Source organism: Hippoglossus stenolepis, chromosome 8 (genome assembly GCF_022539355.2).
Source record: "Hippoglossus stenolepis isolate QCI-W04-F060 chromosome 8, HSTE1.2, whole genome shotgun sequence".
NCBI classification, from domain to species: Eukaryota; Metazoa; Chordata; class Actinopteri; order Pleuronectiformes; family Pleuronectidae; genus Hippoglossus; species Hippoglossus stenolepis.
In genome coordinates this window covers 24195754-24215744 of record NC_061490.1, presented here as the reverse complement: position 1 = coordinate 24215744, position 19991 = coordinate 24195754, and the positions used below count along the sequence as shown (strand labels likewise).

The window sequence follows — 19991 nt, the reverse complement described above, 5'->3', positions numbered from 1 at the left end:
CTTTAAATGATATTGAAGAAACAGTTGATTAACAGGATGTATTTAAGCACACACATACACACACACACACACACACACACACACACACACACACACACACACACACACACACACACACACACACACACACACACCCTGACAGCACTCAATTCAAAAACAGCAACGTCAGACGTCTAAAAAGAGAATTGTAGTGAAAGTTATCAGTATGCATATTTATAGTTTCAGGTCAGCACCTTGAAGGTATTGAAATCCCACATGTCCAGCTCACACACTCACAAAATGTCCGGGATTATCTTGAGTTTGCGGTTTCAGGGAATCATATTTTGTGATACGCCCTTCAACACAAGGACGAGCCTGTAATCTCAAAGGACAGGCAAAGAACTGATGATGCTGTGAGAGGAAAAGCGCGAATACAAAATACACACTTATAATGACAATGATGGAGCAAAACAGAAGAGTGCAGTGAGAGCACCTGAGCCTTTATCACACTTAAGCACATGAAATCTAGCAGCCGTATTCAAATCAATCAACTTGAGCCTCGCTGTGCAGCCTCGGGGAAAGAAACTCAGGAAACTTAAAAACTGTCTCATTCCGTTTCTTTTCAAAGTTGCTTATCAACAATTTCCATCTCATTGTGCATAAGAATATTAGTTTCCTCACTTAAACGCCTCATGCATTTTTGGCAGAGCATTCAAATCTGGCGACATTCTTCTCTTTAACTGCCACTGAGCGTAAGTGCTCAGGGCGGAAACAATATTTGGCTCGTTTCCAACGGAGGTAAATAAAATCCTGGTGAGCTTCTGCAAACGCAGCTTTTATCATTTTGTTCTCTACTGTCAAGTTACATATAAGGTCGGGAGGCTGGTGAAGGCATTTCTTAAATAATGGAACTCCAGGACACCCTCACTATAAAGGAGCTTTTATGTGTGAGACTGTTATATTCAATAGGTTTCACACATCCTGCAGTTTCAGGGAGAAAAATAGGTTGAAAATAATTTATAGAGCTCTTTACTGGAGCGTGCGTCGCATGGAGAAAAATGTGCCTGGAGTCTTAGCTGCAGATAAGTTTAGACACATTATGGATATGGTCTTTAGGAATAATATATCTCACTTGTGATTATCAATGTGCCTGATTTTAGCCATAACTGGAAAACAAACTACTTGGCGACACACGTCCATGTGATATTCTTACTTTTGTGATGAAGCAATTTATATTTTTAGTTTCTTAAAATCCTCCTGATGACCACCGAGGTTATTATGATACATAGACTGTACGTGAAGATGGACAAAGTTTTTAATTGTATTGTATTGAATAGTATTTTCTGTTGTATAAATATAACTATTGATTGGTTTAGTTTCCCGTACATTTAGAGCTATTTTTCTTTTATAATTTTCCCCTCGACTCTGTTTTGTTCTTCCCAGGCGGTGCCCTGTGTCCCAACAGCAGCTCCCTGCAGGAGGTGCGTAACTGTAACGAACACGCCTGCACGGTTTACCACTGGTCGACGGGACCGTGGGGACTTTGCTCCGACGACCCCTCGTCCACGTCCCTCAACACGTCCACGAGCGGCCGCGCTGCCGGCAACACGCAGGGTCCCTGCTCCACGGGAATGCAGACTCGCAAGGTCATGTGTGTGCGGGTCAATGTGGGACAGGTGCCTCCGAAGAAGTAAGCTCCCTCTGTTATTTCATCTGATTTATCTTTCTTACACTTGTTTACGCTTGGTGTCAGCCAGCCGTGTGTCTGAGCCTTCGCCTTAAATACGTGTGCAGATTGTTGTTTTCCCTGCAGCCGTCTTGTTTAGAATTAGTGGTTATTTCTAGCCTCTCTGATTTGTAGGTGTATATAAGTGTGAAATAAGCTCCTGGAATCCTGTGTCAGAGTGGAAACCGCTGACTTCTCTGAGGTAAAATCTATTTGCTGTGAGCAGCGGCTCTCGACGATGTGTCACCGAGGTCTGAGCGCAGGCACGTTTTCGTTTCAAACAAATCTCTACTACAGCAGATTTTACAGATTTTGACACTTTTATTGAAAATGGAAGAAACAAATCTGTGAAACCTGGAAGGTGTGAATCCACAGATGGAAGCAGAGAAGAGCTTCGGTCGCCTTTATGATGTGTGGAATAATTAATTTAAGAACCTCTAACTTCAACACTGATCAACGTGTAAGACGTTCTTTAAGCCTTTCTTACGTAGTGAGGTCAAACTGTGAGCATGTGTTAGGATGAGTGAGTGTTTCAAGCTATAAACACCTCAGTACCTCAGTAGTAAACTGTGCACGGTTGGAAAGCGCAGAATATTCATAAATATTCAAAGTTCTAAATCTGAAAATGCTAAATTCTGAATAAATCTGGAATATCTAAGTAGACTTTAATATTTACTTGACCCATATCGAAATTTTAAAAATCGCCATATTCAGTATAGGCTAGTATGAGTTTGCATGTAAATGTACTGATTGTGAGCAAGTGGAGATTCAAAAACAAAAGCGGAGTCAAGGAGTGAGAGACAGATGAGAGAAGCGGCGGAGGTTAGGAGTAAAGCGAGAGCAGGAGAGTAAAAGCGAGTCGGAGAACAAGGAGACGCTGCCGGAGCTGGTTGAGAAAGATGAGCAGACTTTACGTGAAGTTAACTCCCAATTCATATCTTCCCCTCGCAGGCAACCACGGATAAATAAATAATCTTTCTGTCCCTTAAAGCCTAATTAACCCTCCCATTTTGGGCGCTGGTAATTTCTCATTGATGATAATGACAGTAATTAAGTGGGATTGATACTTTAAGGCAATTTAATCATAAGGCGGATGCGAGACAAGAGGTTTGTGGTGAATGCTGAGGACCACCCTGCATGAGGTGGGTTCCAATACACTGTCATGTTTACTTTAACATCCGCACACAAGGTTCAGCTCTGTTTTGTTAATGATGTTTGACGGGGTCCCTCCACAAGACAAGATGAAGGAGTAGATCTGCTTGTAAAGGTTGAGAACAAACCAAAGGTTCCCTCATGTGTGTTCCTCCCTCCCGCTGAACGAGTTTCTATAATCACAGAAAATCCTCCTGTATTCTACCTCCCAAGCGTAGTTAGCAGGAGTGGATGGAATCATAAATTATTTAAAGGCTCGGGGTGCGGTGTGTGTACACGGGGAAATGTGATTCACAGAGAACACAAGATAAAATGAAGATTAATGTCCAGTTCAGCAGCGTCTGGTTCAGCAGATGACCCAGACGCATCATTTGCACTTATCAGGCTGCAGCAGAAAGGTCGGAGTCCGGGATGTCTTGTATTTTACTTTTTTTTTAAACGGCAAAGCTGGAGCAAAGAGACAAACACGAGTTCAGCAGATTGCAGAGCCGCGGTCTCGTAGGTGCCAAGTGAAACGGCTCCGAGCGGCAAAAAGGTTCCAGTTCATTTGCCGCCATTATCTTTTAATTTAGCTGCTCAATCACTAAGTTGGGGTTGCAAAACTCTGGGAACACTTTCTCATCCACTTGAATGGGGAAAGTATTATTGTTGTTTTGTCGTTGTAATGTTTGTGCTCTGATGATTGTCTCATTTTTTAAATCGGTCAACAGTTGAAAATCCTGTTGTGTGCAGCAGCCCAAAAACACACTCAGCATTCAGAAGTCAGTCTTTTCGAATAACCTCTTAACATTTCAATCCATTCACAGAGATATAGAAGAACATTTACTTGTTACTGGAACAATCTCAAGCTCCTGCTGAAAGCTTACCGGATAACAGTCGGTTCTCTGTGAGCTTAATAGACAGAACGCAACAAAGTCAAATGACTCACTGTGATTCGGTGCCACAGGAAATAAAGTACATATGTCATCAGAGCCTCGGTTTCATGGCGTCTGGAGGGAAAAGCACAGAACGTCACATGTTGTGAGTGTCGTCAAACGAGCGTCTCTCCACAGACCGAGGCTGATTTGTGGAGCGGTGGTGCTGTCCGTGGTGCTGAAGAAGCTTCCTCTTGTTTTTTTACAGTACATCATTTGTTGGGCAGCTCTGACTGTTGTTGGAACCCGTCAAAGATGTTTCTGGTCAAAGTGTTGAGGTGGATTTTCCTCAGACCACTGTCACCAGCAGGGGTCCGGTAACAGGATGGAAGCCAGTGTGGAGACTTTCTTTGTACAACAACAGACAGAAGCTAGCTGGGTGTAGAACATTTCACTTTTGTTGGAGCTGTGAACACACACACACACACACACACACACACACAATGGGTCTTATTAGGTTGATTGACATTTAGCCGTGTTTTTCAGCTATCAAAGAGCAACATGAGACTTTTTAACAGAGCTGGAGGAGGTGAAATTATCTGCATTCAACATACGTGAGCGTTGGAAGTGAAAAGAAAAAACAAACTACTGGAGTAGAGTGCAAACCTCCACCAAGGCTCAGCATTCAACATAAAAGGAGTGGGCATCTAAAGCAGCTTGAAAAGAGTGCGTACTACGAGCGAGACCAGATTAATAAATAGGAGAGGATCAGCTGAGCTATAACTGACGTGGGCTGGAATATAGATCTGCTGCTCTCGGCTGACGAACTGGAGTGTGGCGGCGCTTGACCCGCCTGAACCAACATTAGGCTCAATTCCCTAATGATGCTAATGCTTTTTACTGTGTACACCTCACAGGGCCTTGTCAGGAAAATATCAGTGGAGTTCACCAGTCTATTATAAGATTCCCAGTAGGTGTTGAGCTGAAGAACCACTATCATTTCCCTACTCGTCGCACCAGTCTGTGATCCCCTGTGCCCTGTGTTAAAGCACCTGCCTTCATTACGCCGCTCCTCTCATTTATGCAGCTTCTTTTAATCTGACACCTGCCTGTCGTTGTGTAAAAGGTTATGGCCCTTCTGTCGTGGCAGCTTCTGACGCCTTGTATCTCCCCAGTAGATTTCACGATCCTTAATGGAACGTGTCAACATTAAACAAGGTCTGAGTTTGTACATTTTTCCACCAAAGCAAACGTATCAAGAAGCAGCAGCTCTGGTCTCCTGGACCATCTGTTGCTCCGGGGCATCATTTCCTCGCCTGCACTCGGGAGTGACTTGATATGGTTATTGTTTATTTTTCTTTTTTTCATATCTTCATCTGGCCCCGTCCGACTGGCAGGTATTCTTGATCAGTGCACCCATGGGATCCCGGCAGAACTAACAGACGTGGCCGTGTGCACCCTGCTTATGCAGATGTGCCCCGTCTCGTTCGCAGATGGATCTGAGCTGTCTTCCTCCCACAGCCTCAGGCAGTGAACCTTGCAGAGTGCATGTCACACACACACACACACACACACACACACACACACACACACACACACACATAAACACTGACTGTCAGAGCCCAATAGAAACCAGAGACACAACAGAGACAAATATGTCAGTGCCTCAGGCTCGGGCTGCGATCATCCTATCGAGAAAGCTGTTGTGGTGTGAGGGGGAATAAAACAACAGTGTCTGCTTATTGATTCTGACAGTCTGTGTGCTGAATGTGTGTTCGTATAATCACATTGATGCTGTGGAATTTGTGTAAAAAGAAATGATTTGGCGGTTATGATGTTCGACAGGAGCTGCGTTAAACCCAGTCAATCATCTCCCCGCCGTGATTTCTTAACGGAGGCTGTTTGTTTTTTGACGCCGATAGATCGCTGAAGGGCCTCGAGGCCAAAGACGCCTCTGAAGGGTCCTTGAAGAGCTGCACCAGCTTTATGCTAAATTAAACAAATGACGTTCCTGTTGTGTAGTCTGTAATTTTGATTATTAAATTAATCAGGTCTTATCTTTTCCCAGCAGACCTTGTTTTCCATGCGTCTGTACCACTCTCTTAAAAACTACAGACAGTCCTTTGCTTGACTTTCCAGTCGTCATCCTGCTCAACCATCTGCTCATTCTTAGAAAACTGCTGCTCACTGGTGCTAATAGCAGCACAGAGAACATAGGCATCAGTCGAGCTGCCTGTCTTAATGTTGTGCTTTGGGACACGCTCCCGGCGCCGTGTTGCGTGCGTCTTTGACTTCGAACAAATCATGACATTTAAAGATCATTAGGAGATTGTGACACTGACTGGAAGCAGCCAGTCGGTTAAAAACAGATGCCATTAGTGGACGTCTTCATTCATTTCACTGGAGTGCGTTTCCACAGTGACACACACACACACACACACGCGTGAACTGGTGGGAAACACAAGAAGGAGACCGTGTCATATGAAATTGTGCAGTTGAGCTAAAATACCCAAAGCGCCTTGTAAATAAACTTTGTTTTCCCTTCGAACGAACAATAAAACCATTGTGACAAGCAAAGATAAAAGAATTTAATGTCACAGACAGAAATGACAACAGGAGAAATAAAGGAGGAGACGCAGTGGAACAACAAATTTATACGTAATAAAAAATGCATAAACGACAACACAGTATTACAACTAGCTTTCACACCCCCATGGACGGGCTTCAGCCAAGCGTTGTGCTGTAAGTACTCTGGATGGGATTGTGGCAGTGGAAGCTCTCCAACCTGCTTTGACTCACTGCCCTATATGTTAAACTTGTAAAACACACAGATTGGTTACAAAGGCGATTATAGAAAAACAAAATTAAGAATGAAAGTCTTTACCACAGACTTTGGGGCTTTTTAACTGTGCAAAACTTTTACATTCACAAAAAACAATCTGTAACATTTAGATTCTCCAGCTCACGTTGTCTAAATATTAATTTGAGTTATGAGAAAAATGTAGAGATGTTTGTGGAAACTCAGACACACAAGAAGAGACACGGACAACACCAGAGGTCTCACACACTTTACATTCTCTCCACCTGCACCAGGTGTGTGAGGAATTTGAACCAACAATCAATGCTGTTGTTTTTCCAGCGAGGACAGTCTCGCCAAAACATTTTGGCTTGTGTTTGTGTGATTTGTACAGACACACAAACACGGGGGGGGAAGGAAAGCAGAGAAGATGAAATCTAAAACTCCGGCAGTCTGAAGATGATGTTTGATATTCAGAGCGTGTTCTGCAAAAGTCGAGCTGTATTTTTAAACTTCAGTGTTTTTACCTGAATGAAAATATTACTTTAATGCGCAGGTCCATTCACGAAGCTCATCCTCAGACATAAACTACTTCTGAGCAGCGCAGGGACATAAAACAAAGCATATAAATATGAACTATTTAATAATTTTCCTGCTTATCGGACTGCTCATCTAGTAAATAGCCTTTCTCTCCTTTCCGTTTACACTTTGATTGTGTTTAGATCTTGTATTTTTCTTTGCGCTGCTTGTTTTTGTCTCCATATTCTCTGCCAGCTTCGCCTTGATAAGAAGATCCTTGATCTCAACAGACACCTGAGCTAAGAAAAGCTTTATATACCGTGGTTAGCACCGGGTTCAAGTGTAGAAACAGTTCTCCAGTGACAGTTCACAGGTTGGATTTCAACAGCTTTACGTCCTGTTGAAGTGTCCTCGAGCGAGACACCTGTTCACTCGCTTCTCTGCAGACGTGAGCATCAGCTGAAACACAAAACGTAAAACGTATCCTCCCTCTGCTGCAATCGGCAGCTGTTTCTTTTTTCCTGGGGACCATTCGCTTGTATGAAGACACCGGAGGATTTGTTCCGCTCCGGAGGGATTTAGCTCCGTCTATTGGTATTAAAAATAAATCTCTCCTTGTGTCACTGTTGCATTATTACATTTTGCCTGTGAGGCTCCCTATCGCTTCCCTGATAACGCCATGCTAACGAGCATGGGACGCCCAGAGGAGAAGGCTCATTCTTAGCAACATTAAATCTGACCCAGATGATCGCAGCGTCAGCCAGACATGAGGAAACAGAGCGGCAACATCTGGCTGTGAGAACCAGCGGCGCAGCATCGAGGAGATCAGATTACAAGATGTCTTCCAGCAGGTCTCTCTCTCTATTTATCCTGGTCCAGTTGTATATGCGGGGACCTTAGGTGCTTAAATGACTGGAGATTAACCGTAACCCTTGTTCAATAAACCTCGACCTGACCCTGTATCCTGTTCTATCAGAAGGATTATCATTTACTGATACCAGAATCCAGCTAGAACAAGGGAGTGTCTATGCTGAGGGTGATCTGCTGCTTTATCCTTAAGGAGCTCTGCGTATTACAGTTTCCTCAGCAGAGAGAAATTAATGAAATCATCCTCGTACAGAGCTGCTGGACATTTCCTGGAGGTTTAACCGGGCTCCGCTGGGGGAGGTGACCATCGCTTCTTTATATATTTCAAAGTGCTGTCAGCCAGATGGCGGACATCAGTCATCAACTGGATGTGATTACAGAGGTTTTCATCGCTTGTTATTGCCCTAGATTGTGTCTGGAATAATTACATTCCGTATTCAAGCGATACAGAGATGGACAGTGCACAGTCATATTTATTCAAGGGGAAATAAACAGTGTATATTACTGGTAGTCACCATTTTAAATGTCTTTGCTATGTGAAAATTACCTGGGGGGGGTTTTACAGTTTGCGTAAAGAATTCCGTCAAAACAAGGTTTAAGAAAGTCTGTTGACAGTAAGCACGACTACGGAGACCCTGAAGTGCACGTAACAAGGAGGAACGGAAAAACACGAGAACAAGTAACACTACAGCAACAAAAAGAAAAAACACACACCAACAAATCACATAACACAGTGGGAAATAAAACACAACGGCAGATAAAATGTAATATAATCGCAAATCACAGAACACAACGACATTAACTCCAGACAGAACCGGGTGGTAGCTACTGGCGATTCTTGTGATTTGCTGTTGTGTTTTCCTATTTGTCGTTTTTTTTTTGTGCTGTAATGTTGATTTGTGTTTCTGGTTCCCCATTTGTTAAAAGCACATATTACACACATGTTTATTAACCTATTAATTGTCGTACCAACAAAAGAAAAACACATACAAGGGACTAAAGTTTAATAAATGTACTTTATATCCAGATTTACCCGAACAGAGAGTTCAATTACTCTGGAGTAGAAGATACTTCCACAAGTTAAATTATAAATATAATTATTTATTATTAACCACACGTCTTTGCAGTCATGATAATGATCAATGATTTTTTTTATGTCAAAAGGCAAATCAAGAAGTTCCTTGACTCTATAATGTTCTATATTCACTGTGTTCACTTATGGTTTATTTTTCTGACTTCGGTTCATCTGGCAGTCGTGTTCAAAGCCTTCCGCCCCCTCGTTAAATTGTTGCTTCCTGTGAGTGATGAATAAAAATATATGCATATGAAACACTTGGGATTTCATCTGTGTATAAGACGAGATTTTTACAGGGTCTCTGCGCCTAATTATGTTGGAAAAGAAATTCCTACCCCAGTTTTAAAACAAGCTTTAAATTCAGTATCTTTAAGATTCTGAGTCCAAAGAGCGGTGTCCTGAAACCAGTGATTTCAGTCAAGGGTTGTTTTTACCATTGGTTATATTCAGTGGTAATAACAGTGTTTACTGGGGGGGTGAGTGTAAATCCTCAGAATCAAGAATCACCCAGTGTTTTGGCCTCAGACCTCTTACTGCTGTGTTTCTGGTGAATATGTAGCTCATCACAAGTCCCCAGCAGCGTCACTCTGCAGCCCTGCTGAGTGTGTGTGTGTGTGTGTGTGTGTGTGTGTGTGTGTGTGTGTGTGTGTGTGTGTTTCTTCAGGTGTCCAGACGGCCCTCGCCCCAGCACATTGCGACCGTGTCAGCTGCCCTGCAAGAAGGATTGCATCGTGACCCCGTTCAGCGACTGGACGCCGTGTCCGGTCACCTGCGACGAAGGTACTGGGAAATACATTTTAATCACCAGCAGGGAGGGATGACCCAGCCGAGGTGGAGTTTTACTTCCCCACACAGATCAGGGGGGAAGGAGTCGAGGTTATTTACTCCTCAGGTTCTTGATTCATTTGGCTTTAGTAGTTTTACTTTACTTGATTTAGAAGATAGTGTTTGACAAGAGTTTCTTATTCTTACAGAGATAACTATCATATTACAGGTCACAATAGTTTATGGTCATGACTTTATTCTGGTGCTGAGTTTACACAGAAGCAGTTGTGTGGAGAGACTACGGAGGCGTGACCCTCTGCACAGAGCACAAGCACATTAACTACCACACAAACACATGCACTCACATCTTGTTACACATGATTAGTTTGACAGATTGACACGTACGACCATCTCCACTCCGACCTCTTTCATTACACCTGGCAAACTGACTCGCCCGCGGCTACAAGTGTCGGCGACTGCGCGGCAGTTGTTGTTTTCACGCTGGGGAAAAAAATGAGGTCACCTTTGTCAGGCAGCCAGTGGCGGCGCGTTCAGACGCCGGGCGAACGCATTACATCGATTTACGACCGAAAATCATTATCGTCCATATTTTGATGACCTCTTCATTTGACACCCGGGCATAAATCTCTACAGTCTGAGCATGCTGGGCCGCTGGCCGTGCATTTTAATGTGATGCTGTTGATGCCTTCACCTTGTGCAGAGGATTGCACGCCCGCCCACATGCAAAGCTTTAGAGCCGAGTTCGGGACCATCCAGAGGCTCGTTCCGTCTTAATGAACGACTCGAGGGCATCTCCACACATGTAAATACCGTAAATTTAATCGAAGTCAATTCTGAACTCTAATAGGATTTTTCTCCATCATCATCGTTGCTGGCTTGATATCCCGAGTAGTCAGACGTGCGTGTTGTGTGTGATAGCTGTCAATTGGATTTAGCAACGTTAGACTCTGAGTCCATTAGAAGTGTTTCCTCGCTCATCACTCTGACATGCGTCTCTTCCCTTGTCCATGCAGATATTTCTTATTTGAATTGAGTAATTGTCTGTGTGTCTGTACAGCTGGTAACCCTGTGAAGAGCAAGCAGTCGAGGAAGCGTCTCGTCATCCAGCTGCCGTCCAACGGAGGACAGGAGTGTCCGGAGCTGCTGGAGGAGGAGAAGGACTGTGAGGTCCCCAAAGTCTGTCCAGGTTTCAGGTGAAGGCCCTGATTCATGATTCTGACTATAATGATTATCATGCGAGTAACGTGAGTCTTTCTCTCCATCCTCGAAACACAAGCACACATTTAAACACGTAATAATGTTGCCGTCCATTTCTGACACTACTTTGGCTGTGGATTTCACTGATGTCGGGAGAATCTCAACAATATTTAGCTTTCGAGACACTGCGTCATTAGAATTTTTCCATCTTTGCATCGGTCAATGCGAATGACATGGAATATGTGTCTCTGTATTAACATTGTATGCAATCTATGTAAAATATTTGCTTCGCATTTAGAGTAAACGCACAATAAATATATCTGGGATCCAAGTTTAAGATTATTCTGCATTATTATATCTGTTTAAGAGCCGATTTATCAGCTGATACGAGTCTTTCACAGACATAATGTTTGGTATGTTTGCCGATATGAAAAGTTTTAGTTTACAGAATAAACAATGTAGAAACGATGTCCACAAAAATCCATATTGGTTAGACTCTACTCTGTTTCTGTGATACTTCTTTGTACATTTAACAAACTATAAATACAGACATGTAATTGAATCTATATAAAATATTGTTAATATTGTCTGAGAAATCTCAGTGAAGTGTTTTACTCCAATCGGGGCTTTATGCTGCAGAGTCAAAGCGAACGCATTGAGTGCATTGATATGAACGAACTGTCCTGATTTGTACCAGGTGGAAAACCCATAAGTGGAGGAAGTGCCAGCTGGTGCCGTGGTTCCTCCGACAGGAGAGTCCCACAGCGCAGGAGAGCTGTGGACCCGGACTTCAAACGAGAGGTACACAATCCAATCTCTCCGTCTCCCACGTCCCCTCTGCAGCCGTCTCTGAACCGTCCCTCATCAGCGTAAATTCAATCTTTGCTCATTGCGCTGCATCTGGAGCGCAGCCACCAGGCAGCAGGCGGACGTGCCAAGGTTTAGAGAAAGGGCCAATTTGCTCAGTCACACATCAAGTCCTCCCACTTACACCAAGCAACACAAACTGGGGCTGACACCTCCGTTCAAAATATAAACAAGTTTAAAAACATCAACAAGGGACTTATTTTCCTTCTTTTGCTTATTTTTATTTCATGTAATCCTCCGAAGTCCGGGAAGGAAATGTGTTCACGTCGCATCAGCGCATCTCTGGAGACTTGTTTGACAGTTTTTTTTTTTTTACACCTCAGGCTCTTGTCATGAAATTTTAATGGAATGTCTCTTGTTGAAATTTGGGAGAAGATGCTGCTGTAGCATGCGGCAGCACGACTTCCTGTTTATACGGGCACATGCATACGTGACAGGTGCTTTAAAGAAGCTGCGGTTGTCCCTCTTCAAAAAAATAACCAAAAAGTGTATTTCCTCTCGCCTTTTAAAGGAGGATGGATGTACCATGTAGTCCTGGGAGGCTTTCAGAAAAATCCAATTTCAGCGAGTCACGCAGAATGATCAATTTCATTATGCTCCAGCTCCTATAGAAGGCCATTATTAGTGCTCATATTTCTGTGTCTTCTTCGACTAACTTACATTAATGGATGGAAGAGCGAGTCCATTTATGAAAAAGGCTCCCAGGTCCATTTGAACCTCGCTCCCAGTCCCAGATCCTGTGCAGCTTTTCACTGATATGATTCCCTGAGACGCTTGATGTCTCCTGCTCGTGTTCTCACACCTCTGACACTTTTAAATGACTTTTCTTCTTTGTCGCTGACTTAAAACAAATGAGACTCTCCGTCTTCTCTGCTTTGTGTGTTTTCTGAAAAAATGTGTCGTGTTGCTTATCTGGACAGAAACTTTCCTAATAGAAAAAGAAACACTTCAATGGCACTTAAATTAAAAACAACTGGGTACATGTACAATTCTCTCTCTCTCTTTCACACACACACACACACACTCACTCGTGCAAGGTGAGACCTGACCTCACACGCCATCACACAGAGGCTTTCTAAACCAATAGCAGTGCCCACGGGGGTTCAGCAAAAAAATGTGCTTAGAGATTGATTTTTCTATGAAGGTACAGGCCTGCAGAACGTCCGCATCACAGGGAAAATGAAATATCGCAGCAACACCAGTAATACCCTTTATTGAAAGAACAAAGAATGGGATGATGAAAGCAGAGACAAACTGACTTGTGGGCTTCAAACCAAAATGCATTTGTGTCTGTTATACTCTGATATTTGTTATTTAGCCCCTTGTGAGATTTGATCTGAAGACCATGGTTTCGGATTTCAGCATTTTTCACTGACTGAGTTTCCCTCTAAAGCTAAAGTTGATGTTATTTAGCTCAACCGTCACTTACTATTTGCTTTCTTACTGAGTCCACTCTCATATCTGTCGATTAAAATTAAGATACAGCCGACGGACGATTATATTTACTCATATGAAGATTAGGAGCGTGGAGCCACAGCTAGCACGGCTCCGTCTGAAGGTGCTAAGGTGTCAAATTACACCTACCAGCGGCACTTTAAACCAATTAACGTGATCTACTATATCCTGCAATTTGTGCTTTAATGAGGCGGAATGTGCTGCACTATTAAATTAGACAGCTTCAGACCCTTTAACCTTAGATCACCGTGCTGCTGCTGCTGTGGCTTTATACCAGATAGGAATGAGAATGGTCTTAATCGAATCAACTGACTGTTTTTAAAAGCACATTTCTCTCAGTGTCGAAGTATTTTTAACAGCTCAAGGTACTGAGGTGTCAAACGAAGAAGTATGTATATATACTGTATATATGATGCTATATATAAAGATGCTTAATATGAAGCCTTGTCGTGAATCATATCATAAGGTGGTTGTATATTTTTTATCCCAATAATACAGAAATACATGTTCTGATTGGAATAGCTTTAAATAAATACCTTTACTTTTCTCATTGTAGGAAACTGCTTATGTTTAAGTAATGATTTTCCATTATTTCTAGTATTTCTTTAATTTAACTCCTTATATATTTATAGATTCATCCTTTTTCACTTTAGTGTGTGTGATTGTGTCTAGTCTAGGATTTTAACTTTCTTGTCCCTACTTTGTTTTTTGTGTTGTAACGGTTGTGTCCCGTGTTATTGTCCCTTGTACTGCTCTGTCTCCCATTTGTACGTGTTTGGGATTCCCCCCCAAAGCCAGATGATTTGTCTCAAGGACGAAACAATAAAGCTGCCAGTGGTAGTGGAGCAAACAGTTTGATATCTTCCTTCTTCGGGTGAAGAAGTGTAAAATAAGGATAAATATAAATAGATGGAAGTTGAATATAAGTACCTCACAGATGTATTTACAGTCAGTATAAGTCCTCTGACGGGTTCATTTCTTGCTTTATTACCATACATTCTGCTCTGCTCACTTCCTGCTGTGTCCATCAATCAGTCTGCTGAAACAAACACACATTAGATGATGTAATGGCCTGTACACATTCTAATGGAGCCTTTCTTTGTTTGTGTTTTTTTTTACAACTTCCTCGACTTGTCCCAGCTGTGTCCTGTCGCCAGCTGGACGGAACGCAGGCCGACATCGGCGAGTGTCTGAAGTACGCCAAGGCCATGCCAGTCATCACTCAGCACTGTCAGCTGCCCTGCCAGGATGACTGCCAGCTGACCAACTGGTCCAAGTTCTCCTCCTGCACGGCTGACTGCGTCGGCGTCCGCACCAGGAAGAGGGCGTTGATAGGTGAGAGCAGAAAGCGCCGCAGCACGGACACCGTCGCACCGTAATCTCTTTTCTCAGACGAGCTTATTTGCGCCGCAGTTTGTGTTGATGAGGTACGAGGCGGTTTGGGGCATAACGTTGGCGGGCAACCTTCCAAGAGACTCGCAGTAAAGTGAAACACGACGGCATAAATCTGCTCAGATGGTTCTTGCCAGCTAAATGCTCCGGTGGGATTAAAGCAACAAATCTGAAATAACTCCACAGCCTTTGTTATCCATCAGATTGTCCTCGGAGAGTTGCCTCGTGCATCACAGCCATAAAAACCAAATGATGAAAGTGGTGCAATGCATTAATGCACCTCCACAAGGTGTTCCTGAGGGCGCGGAAAAGTCAACTTTAAACTGGGAGGAAGTGGAATTGAACAGCTTTTGTTTTATCCCGAATGTGAAAGTGGAGTTTCCTTTGACCCTTTCACCTCGGTGCTAAAGAGCAGGACGCACACTGACACCGTTTTTAGAGATGAGGTCGTGGGTTTTATAGATTCATCCTCAATTCCAGTTGTATTTGGGGAATATATGAGATGTCGGCTTGTCCTTCTCAGATCCTTTTATTGGTGGATAAAATAAGTCTGTATCCTCTTATTAAGGTCAGTATTCTCAGCTCAATAACAATATAAAAAAAAACAAGTGGCACAAATTCAGTTTCCTCAAAAAGGATCGTAAAAGTGGAGCATGTAACATATTCTGCCGCCGCCTATTGATCGATGTGACCTTTGCAGAGGAATTATAGCCACATACACTATATTGCTCCACAGCAGTATAAAGCTTAGAGGCATGGTTTTGTTTTAAGATGAATTTGTGGAAAATAACAAGGCAGTGAAACCAGCTCGATGAAGACGCTGGAACCCGAAAGCAAAGACGCCACATGTTCTTATTTGTATGGGAAACATCCTCTAATGATAAAGTGCCAGAAGGGAAATGTTTCTTTGCATCAATCAATGATGGTTGACATGTCTCAGGATAAAAAATGTCGAGATGCTTCAGTGAAAGATCGCTGCGCTTGGAGCCATTATTCCAGCGTAATCTATCCTCGGAGGTTGCCGTGGCTGTCAGTGAGTACACTACACCGAACAAGTAGCCTCGGCACCTCCGTGTGAGACCCACAGACACAGAAATCCACCGACACCAGCTCACACATGGAGTCACCTCTCCTCCGGCAGTCTGGGCTCATCTCTGTTCCTCTCCACTCCCTCAGGGAGGAGCAAGAAGAAAGACAAGTGCAAGAACACGCAGATGTATCCGCTGAGCGAGACCCAGTACTGTCCCTGCGACAAGTACAACGCCCAGCCGGTGGGGAACTGGTCGGACTGCATCCTGCCCGAGGGGGGCAGGGTGGAGAGCGTCCTGGGAATGAAGGTCCAGGGAGACATCAAGGAGTGCGGACAGGGCTACCGCTACCAGGCCATGGTGTGCTACGACCAGGACAACAGGCTGGTGGAGACCCTGCGCTGCAACAGTCATGGTGAGTGTCTGTGTGTGTCTGAGACATATTATCATGTATTTAAACTCATAATTTTAGTTATTGTTATTACTTTAGAAGGTTTAATGTTCAGAAAACATCACTCTCCTCAGACTGTCCATTGCTGCAGCTCCTCTTCTCAGCCTCTGTCTGAAACACTTGGTTTTGGCTCCTGTCTCTTTAAGGCTCCTCCTCCTGATAAAGCCCGTTTGATTGGACAGCTGGTCCACTCTGTTGTGATTGGCCAACCACTTCCAGCGCATGTAGGAAGTGTCCTATTCCGTCATTCCTCAGTGTGCGTGCCAGACTAGCCGCTAGCGAATCTTGGGCTTTATGATTGTAGCACGACGTCACAATTCCCCGAAGTTAGGGGTCGAACTAGTGACGTTTCAGGAGCTTCAGTGTTTTCTGTGGAGTTTTACTTGTACAACACAGAAGAGCACTTCTCTTGTCGTGGAACAGTTTTGCCATTCACACATTCATCCGGTGCCTCTATTGGCAGCACAGGAACCGACTGCTGACCTTTCAGTTAGTGGACAACTCGCTCTGCCTCCTGAGCCACAGCCGACCACCAGGGGAAAAAATACATACATCTAGAAATGTCTATCCATGCGGAATCCATTTACTCCAATACCACGGGGGAAAATGGATTTTTGATTGTGGTGCTCACAGCAGTGGAAAGTTAAATACAAAAATAATTCCACATAAAAAACAATCATACACAGTATTTGGGGAATTCCATTAATACAACAAATGTTATATGGTTTGAATCACTGCTTAAAGTCGGATGTGAGGTCTTTCACTTGGTGTCGGGTTTGAACCGCTGCTGCAGAAATGACTTTGTCCTGTGTGAAGATAATTTACTACAGATTTCAAGTTAATTACTCTGGAACCTGCTCTGTTGTAAGAGAATCTTTACAAATGTGTTGTCGTTCAGTCAGTTGTCGAACTGAGTAATAAAAATAAGTTCCTTCATAGAAGATGTGAACTGACCCTTTATAATCGACCTGTAACTGATGATGGAGGCGACAGAAACAGATTTATTTCTCTCTCCAGCTTCGATTTCAGTTTCAGGTGAGAAATATACTGTAGAACACAGAAACGCTGCAGATGCAAGAATATATATTTCTGTTTTGTTGAATATTCATGCGAATTGAAAGATTTTGTTTCTGCACATGCGAGAGCCGCCGCCCCCCCACACCCACCCCCTCACCCCCACGCAGGCTACAGCGACTCATTTCAGATTCTGGATTTCACGTGAGCAGGCTCCTTGTTTCCCCGGCTCATTCATGTCAGAATCATTTGTCACCTCGTCGTGAGGTCGGATCTTAGATCCAAAATACTTCAAGAAAAGAATCCGAGCTCGGAAACTCGTTGTGGAAATTGCTGTGAAATAGAAAGCGGGAGACGTTCAAATAAATACATCAGTTGTTGTGCACATAAAAACATGGTTTTTAGTCTCCGAGTGTGAGTCACAGATTCGGGTGCGTCAGTTAATCTGAGTGTGGGTGTGAGAAGTGCGCAGTGTAAAGATGAGGTTGTGGTGTTTGTGTGTGTGTTTGTCAGCCTGTGTGTATCTTTACACCTCTGTGAATGTTTGTGTGTGTGTGTGTGTGTGTGTGTGTGTGTGTGTGTGTGTGTGTGTGTGTGTGTGTGTGTGTGTGTGTGTGTGTGTGTGTGTGTGTGTGCATCCATGCATTCATCTTCAAGCATCATTGAGCTTGATAAAAAAGAGAGAGAGAGATATTCCTTGAGGTGCACACACACAAACAGAGTCTTGGTGTTAGTTCATGTGAATCTGGAAGATATCATTAAAATCTCTCCTTTCTCCCGTCATTCAGTCGCTCTACCCTCGTTCTCTCTGCCCCCTCCCTCCTTCATCTTCCGTGCCATTTTCTCCGTCGTCACTTTTAATCTTGATGGAGGAGGAGACACGGCCCCTCCCGCTGACTCAGTGCCCTCAGCTGTGATGTCGATCAGGCGAACCGTGCCACCCTTATCTCCGTATTCCACCGACATCCACAGATTAAAAGGGGGGATTATCATTAAAAGTGCACCCCCGATCCAGCTTTGAGGTGTTGCTCACTTTTTTCCGATCGCCTCGTTCCTCTACGAGAGCGAGTGAATATTTCAAGGCACGATAACACTGGATGTTCTCGAGAGCCGCTCTGAGTTACCACAGTTGCAGTGAGAAACAATTTAAGAACTTCAGAGTGTAATTAATTTAAAATGTTTTAATTAAATTTGTGTGTAAGGTATTTCTTAACCATCTAAATGGTCAAAGATAATCTTAACAGCAGGGATGTAATAATCAGCAGCACGAGAAGCGACTAACATCCAAATGACAAATTCCCTGATTCTATTAGTTCGCGGCAATAACTGCAGCCACAAGAAGATCTAATTAGTGTGTTGTCATGTTGAATATAATCAAGGCAAAGGCAGAGCTGATGCGGGGCGGGGGGGGGGTCGGGACTCGAGACCAATCAACAGACTCACAGCAACAACTCAAGACTGAAACTGTGTCTCGCTGCCGACATGATGTGAAGCTGAATTCACACTGTTGTTGTTGCAAAAAAAAGATCTAATGAGGAACAAGGAGCATAACTGCAGATAAGCACGAAGCATAAAGTCTCTACTAAAACTGATCAGTTCAGATATTTATTGTTCTGCAACAGGAAAATGCACAATTAAGATAATGAAAGCAAAAGAGTCGAAAAGAACGACAAAAGAAACTTCACAGTTAAACTATAACTACAAAATCCACTACATCAGGGTTTTTTGTGTGGATCTGCACCAAATCGTTCACATTTTTGAATCCAGATCCATGAATTATTCTCCGGGAAACTGGTGAAATAAATGTTAAAGAAAGCAAAGTGTGAAAAGGAGATCCTGGATCCCTTTGTCTGGATCTGTCGCTGAATTCAATGAGTTATTTCTTAGCTCAAGTCTGATTCTTCCACCAAGTTTTTGGAGATATGCTCAGTTGTTTTTGTGAAATCCGGCTGAAAAACAAAACACTGTTATGTCCCAACCCCTCCCATCGGCAAAATGATGGGTTAAACAGAATGCATACCTCCACCAAGGCTCAATGGTTCCCTTAAATTCAATCAAGGTGTAGTAGATTGCACACACACATATATATATAATTCTGTAAATATGGCTGTTTTATTTAAAGATCCTTGAATTATTCCCTGGAAAAATCAGCAGAAATATCAAAAAACAGAAAGAAATTCCTGGTTCTACCCCTTGATCCAAAATTCAATGACTTCTCGTGTTCCGTCCTTTGACCCAAACACAAGGGTAAGTTTTTTTGTGTAATCCTGTGATGAGACCATAAACACAATCAGTGAAAAAGGCACAACATTGTAATAAACTGTCCTGCCTCACGTTGGGTCACGTCCAGTTCTTAAACCAACCGTGTTTAAAACAAACCGGAATCCTTCCTTGTCAAAACAACCTCTACTAAACTGAAAAATCGTGGATATCGTTAGAAGAGTTTAGAACGTTTTCTGGGAGGAACGCCAAGGATTCCCAGAATTTATGGAGCGTCAGAGAATTTAGCAAAAATGGATCAGTGTGCAAGTGATCAATCTTTTGCACTTTTTTGTTCTTTGCCACGTTAAGTGGTTGTCTTCTGTTTCGGCATCGATCTTTCGTCCTCAAGTCTAAACATTGTGCCAACGTACAGGAATAACAGCGAGTTCTCAGGAGAAAGGAAGAAAGCATACGCGGAAGCTGTTGTTATCATGTCGTTAATAAGAGTGATGTGGATTTTAAAATAGCATATCGTCTTAAGGAGGTACTTACTACTTTAATACAACATTGGCAAAATGAAGTTCTAAGTTGTTTACTTCTGAAGGGAATCCAGCACATATCCTGTGTATC

The 19991-nt window shown here is 43.2% G+C and overlaps 1 protein-coding gene across 7 annotated transcripts in view; it reads left to right on the top strand.

The window, feature by feature from the left end:
- Positions 1 to 19991, top strand: part of LOC118113792 (thrombospondin type-1 domain-containing protein 7A) — a 119830-nt gene that overhangs the window by 66357 nt on the left and 33482 nt on the right. For all 7 annotated transcript variants that reach the window (XM_035163795.2, XM_047340940.1, XM_035163794.2 and 4 more), the window contains 6 exons: positions 1423 to 1669; positions 9634 to 9749; positions 10813 to 10948; positions 11650 to 11753; positions 14415 to 14609; positions 15843 to 16109. In XM_035163795.2, the coding sequence (XP_035019686.1) occupies positions 1423 to 1669; positions 9634 to 9749; positions 10813 to 10948; positions 11650 to 11753; positions 14415 to 14609; positions 15843 to 16109 (1065 nt within the window). The remainder of the gene's footprint in view (positions 1 to 1422; positions 1670 to 9633; positions 9750 to 10812; positions 10949 to 11649; positions 11754 to 14414; positions 14610 to 15842; positions 16110 to 19991) is intronic.